Here is a 5,345-nt window from a genome sequence, read left to right as displayed (position 1 = left end):
CAGAATAGTTGATTGGATAACATCTCTGACTTGGCTTGGCTCTTTTGGCCTACATTTTGTGAATCATTTTCAGCTCCCCATACCTCACAGTTTAGTGAATAAACTATTGGGTATCCTCAGGAAAACACAGATAATCCTTTTAACTGAATATACTACCGCAATCAAAGCATTAATTGATAGTCCTCATATTATGTAAGTGACCCAAAACAATTTGTCCTTTTTGCAAGGTTCATAACGCAAATTTTGAGATCCTTTGGTTTAGAACAAGCAGTGTATAACTTCACACTTGGAGGTTTTGATGTTTTGTTTGTGAAATAATCTTATTTTAATTAAATCTATAAATTTGTTGAACATATATACAAATATTAACTTGACGGATTTAAAACAACAAAAAAAAAATAGGCTGATGGATGATTTGATTTTGAGTTTCATATGAAGTCCAACCCTGAAGGACATACAGTTAATTATTGAGTTTTTTTTAAAAAAGCCCTTTCATATCCCATGGCTTTACACAGCATTTAGGCGTCTTTTGATAAACATTTAGAAATCCAAGGTCTGTTTCCATTCGGTTGTAAATCTGATATTATATTGTTCTTTTAGAAATTGGCACGTCTGGCGGGCTGCAAAATCTTGTCTTGGCTTTTATTTGAAATGAAATATTCAAAAAAATAAAGACTTTTCATCCGGTCTGTTGTTTCCACCTACGTAATGTAGAGACGCAGCCATCATCTCTGCGGAACGCGCAGTGTGTTCAGCCCTTTGACCTTGAGACAGTTCCCAGAGTGTTCCCTCCTTGTGGTCTGCATTGAAAGATAATTTCACTGTAAGGGACCTCATTATGAAACAGCTGCTAATAGTTCTCCAAACCCTTATGTTTATTCATGATATACCCACAACATTTCACTGAATCAAACAATACCCTGCTGCGCTGTAACGCAGTTTAATAATATTTTGTAAATGTGCAGTAAATGGCTTTTACGCCCTTTTCTGTTGGTGGAAAAAACACTTAACCTTAATTCTTTTAAGAAGTTTTTTTTTATTAAGGGCTACCAGAATATCTTTTGAAACTCTTTTATATACATCTACATCATCATAAATATTATACGGATTAATTGCAAATACTTTTGTACCTACTCCAGAGTATATACCCTTATATTTTTTATGAAAAAAAATCAATACAACCCTTGCAATAGCAATTTCACCATCAGATTGTCTGCACAATATTGCCACACATGTATTATTAGAATTAAATTATTTTCTTGTTTCCTATCGTACAGCGCTTGCAGAATATTAAAACACTATGTAAATAATTTTAATTGCTTTGTGGTGTGATATGGATAAGTCTAGTGTTTAAAGAGTTTATTATTATTATTAGTGTTAAAAAAGGGCTAAATTTGTTGCTTTACTCATGACTTGATAATAAAAACAATTCTCAATGTTGTTAAATTTCCCCCCTCTGTTTTTCAGATTTTACTATAAGTGGCTGTATTTAAATTGGTGATTGGACTTTTCAAAATGTAGACAATTGCTATTGACATAAACATCTACGATCCCTCTCGGAGTTTTAAATTAGAAAATAAATACCCAGTTCTGCTATTTCAGACCAGATTTCTAATGGTGATGGTCAGCTTGTCACTGTGAACCCCCTTAGTTTTGTTATGATATACTAAGTGGTCAGAGAGGCCTTTTAAACAGTTAATAGTTTGCATCACTGTAGCAAAATGAGTTAGGAAGAGACACATAATAGAAGACAATAGATGGTAAATAATTTAACAGGAAGGGAATGAACGACTAGAGAATTGATTTTGTTCAATAACAGGAAAAATAATGATGCTTTGAAATATTTTCTAAGTGACAGATTGTATTTTACACCTGACAGCAAAACACAAAAGAGATCAGGCCTGCATCTATGGAGTGGCCAAAAAAATGTCCCCCCCCCTACTTGTGGTATTAAGCCAGACGATCCGTTTATATATGTCATCTGACTATGCTGAATTAACTTCACTGGTTTTTTTTTTTTTTTTTACTGTTGTTTTTAAGCACCCTTTTATATATATATGACTGTACTTTTAGTTAAAATATAACCGCATATGATAAGTATACAACTGTATTAAAGGTAGAATAATTTATTCTGTAGGGAAAAATAACCAATAACAAGTCTGAGATGTGCCTTTTTGCGTTGCGTTTTACATAGTGGGGTTGATTCACCCAAGCACGAAATTGTAAAGAATTGACAAAGAATTTACAAATTTTATATTAGATAAGCAAGATAGTTAAGATGGATAATTGTCAATTCTCCACTTTAGTGAATCACAGACCAATGTACTCTATAAACTCTTCTGCACAAGACTAAAAAGAGTGTAAATCAAAATACTAGTCCTGCAGCCAAGGAGATATAGGCTGAGGTGTTACCAGTTAAGTGAGCACATTTGGCTCACATGTCTGGATTAATGGTGTATAATAACCTATTAAAGCCAGGGTAGATCTCATTAAACACTGGGATCCCTATTGAATGCAATTTGCAGAACTTACCCCTTTCCTCTGATTGCTAAGACAAAAGGTACAGATACTCCGTGGAATCTTGCCATCTGTGTCATCCTTGGGTCTGTACACTGTACTGAAGCAGGGCTGTCCGTCCTCGCAACCTTCCCCTAGCAGCAGGACATTAGCTAGGTGGGAGATGTAGCTTGATGCCAAGCGCAATGTCTCTATCTTGGAAAGCTTCCTGTCCACCGGTTCGGTGGGTATGAGAGTACGGAGAGCGGTGAAGGCAGTGTTCACACTTTGGGTTCTGTCTCTTTCCCTGGCGTTGGCGGCTTGCCTCTGCTTCACTACCACAACCTGTCCAGGTTTCCTTGGTATCTTCCGTCTCTTTGATGAACTTTCATAGCAACCAAATGATTGGTCTGAAGCATCGCTCTCACTTTGGTTCTCTTCATCCTCAGACAGCATACTGACATCCTGGTATATCATATGCGTTGGCATTGATCTGAGCATGGTAAAAGCCATGCTGTGTCAAATACCGAATTATTAGTCTCTATGTACTTGCAGTTTGGCACAAGATGCTAATGTAGTTTTGTTTTTTTAGCAAGTCCCAAGCTCCTTTCCTTGGTCGATTTTCCGTAATCTCCTTCACCAGCCGTGGCACGGTCCCCAAATTATAAATCATGAGGAGGCCTGATGGGTTTCAGAGTCTCTGCTTCTGCATTTAACTCTGATGTCTTCACAGCTGTTTCTGGATTTTCCTCCCCTCTGCAAGAAAGGAGGAGTTGGATGAGGCTCTGGTGGCTCCTTAGGAATCTCTCTCTTTATAATCCATGGGAGGGGCTATAAGCTGCAGCAAATGGCTCTGCTGTTCTGGCTTTATACACGTGCAGTCTCCCTGTTTTGTTGTTTTCCCTTTTTTTCTTTTTTTTTTTAAAATACTGAATTGATATCATGAAATTGTTACAAAAGTGTATATTTTTTCCTTCGTTTGGGTTAAGCTAAAACAGATTTTCCATTTTAAATGAATTTCATGGACACTCCCACACAAATGTTTCCAAGGGAGCAAAATAATTATGTGAATTAGCACTTTTATTCTTAGTCACCATTTAAATCAGAAGATGGGCAATATGGGGCGGGAGACTCTTGCAGACAGCCATGTGGGTACTATATGCAATGACACTCTGTTTACGTGGAAACAGGGAATTTTACAGGAGGTAAACATCAAATTATCAATTTGTCTAACCATTTTTATTAACATTACTAAGTCATCATGTTTCACAGCAATCCTTTTCAGGTATTTCATTCTTCCTGTCCTAATGTGTTTTATACCCCGCCTCCTATAGACTGTAAGCCCTTTTGAGCAGGGTCTTCTTCAACCTATCGTTCCTGTAAGTTTTCTTGTAATTGTCCTATTTATAGTTAAATCCCCCCTCTCATAATATTATGAAGCGCTACGGAATCTGTTGGCGCTATAGAAATGGCAATAATAATAAGAGCGACAGGGTGCGATTTTGACTAAAAATTAGCATTTCTCACACCTATAATCAGCAAATGCAATGTATTTGTAGAACTGACATGGGTCTTGCTGCGAGTCTGTATGGGAAAAGTGTTTCTGACTGTCTTTAGCATGCATATTCTAGAGAAGTGAAATCACTTTATTATTCACAAGCCTTCCTTTGGAATCCCTGCTGTGGTAAATTAATTGTCTTCACTCCTCTAGCAAATGAATCTTAATACTGTCAGCAGTGCTCTTCATGGACAGCCCTTAACAGAGTGTGTTCATATGTGTCCTGCAAAAAATGTTTACACACCTAGTAATTTTGGCCTAGAGCAGCTTACAAATACTTTATTCGATGAGGTTGGTATTGATAGTGCTGCCCAACAGTATGCGTTAGTCATTTGCACACAGTATGAAACAAATTAATGTATTCTGACTGTGATTAATTCATTGGCTTTACACTGGCAGCATGTTATTTCCACATACTGCCAAGAAGCATTTGAAACCCTTTTTGCCCCACTTCTCCCCCCAAAAAGGTAATAGCAAAAATATACTGAAACGTTTGGATCGAGCAGCCCTAATTGTAGCTAACTAAAATCTGGCTGAAATAGCCAACCTACATCAATAGCTGCATTGGGTGATTTCTCAAAATCACCTATGTTTGCTAAAGTTTGGCATTTGTTTTTAAATTTGCTGCAAATCAAAGTTTAGTCAATAAATCCCTTAGCTTTAAAGTCTAGAATTCCTTGCTATGGAAGTTTATTCTATGTTTAGAATTAACAGAATATTAATAAAAATGACAGGGTGAATAGAATAATTGAATAATTAAAGGGACACTTTAGTCACCAGAACCAGTACAATTTAATGTAGTGGTTCTAGGACACATGTCCGGTCCCTGCAGATTCAAAAGTGTAAAGGCTGCCTTTCCTGAGAAAAGGCAGTGTTTATACTATTATTATTATTATTGCCATTTATATAGCGCCAACAGATTCTGTAGCGCTTTACAATATTATTAGAGGGGGTATTTAACTAAAAATAGGACAATTACAAGAAAACTTACAGGAACGATAGGTTAAAGAGGGCCCTGCTCAAACGAGCTTACAGTCTATAGGAGGTGGGGTATAAAACACATTAGGACAGGAAATAGCAGTCAAATAAGGTGGGAGTGAATCAGAGCTGGAGGAGAGAGTAGAGTGCTGCCCTTTAGGAGAGAGCAAGAGACAGGTATGTGAGGTAGAGGTTAGTTGGTAGGCCATAGGCTTTCCTAAAGAAATGGGTTTTAAGGCACTTCTTAAATGATTGAAGACTAGGGGAGAGTCTGATGGCGGTAGGCAGGCTATTCCATAGGAAGGGAGCCGCC

The 5,345-nt window shown here is 37.2% G+C and overlaps 1 protein-coding gene across 1 annotated transcript; it reads right to left on the bottom strand.

Moving 5' to 3' along the window:
• Positions 1–378: 378 nt before the first annotated feature.
• On the bottom strand, positions 379–3,261 carry TCF15 (transcription factor 15). Its single transcript, XM_063425630.1, has 2 exons — positions 2,533–3,261; positions 379–800 (listed from the first exon to the last, which is right to left on the bottom strand). Exons 1-2 carry the CDS (start codon positions 3,007–3,009, stop codon positions 726–728), a joined length of 552 nt encoding a protein of 183 aa, XP_063281700.1. The 5' UTR covers positions 3,010–3,261; the 3' UTR covers positions 379–725.
• Positions 3,262–5,345: the final 2,084 nt, after the last annotated feature.

This window comes from Pelobates fuscus, chromosome 6 (genome assembly GCF_036172605.1).
Source record: "Pelobates fuscus isolate aPelFus1 chromosome 6, aPelFus1.pri, whole genome shotgun sequence".
NCBI lineage: Eukaryota > Metazoa > Chordata > Amphibia > Anura > Pelobatidae > Pelobates > Pelobates fuscus.
The sequence above is the reverse complement of the archived record's forward strand: the minus strand, read 5'-3'. Positions and strand labels throughout refer to the sequence as shown.

Bases quoted from the DNA above. Each gene is read 5' to 3' on its own strand.
- TCF15 (XM_063425630.1), bottom strand. From the start codon at position 3,009: ATGGCTTTTACCATGCTCAGATCAATGCCAACGCATATGATATACCAG. The intron at 801-2,532 runs GTAAGTTCTGCA...CTTTCAATGCAG, and splicing joins TTAGCAATCAGAGGAAAGGG to ACCACAAGGAGGGAACACTC.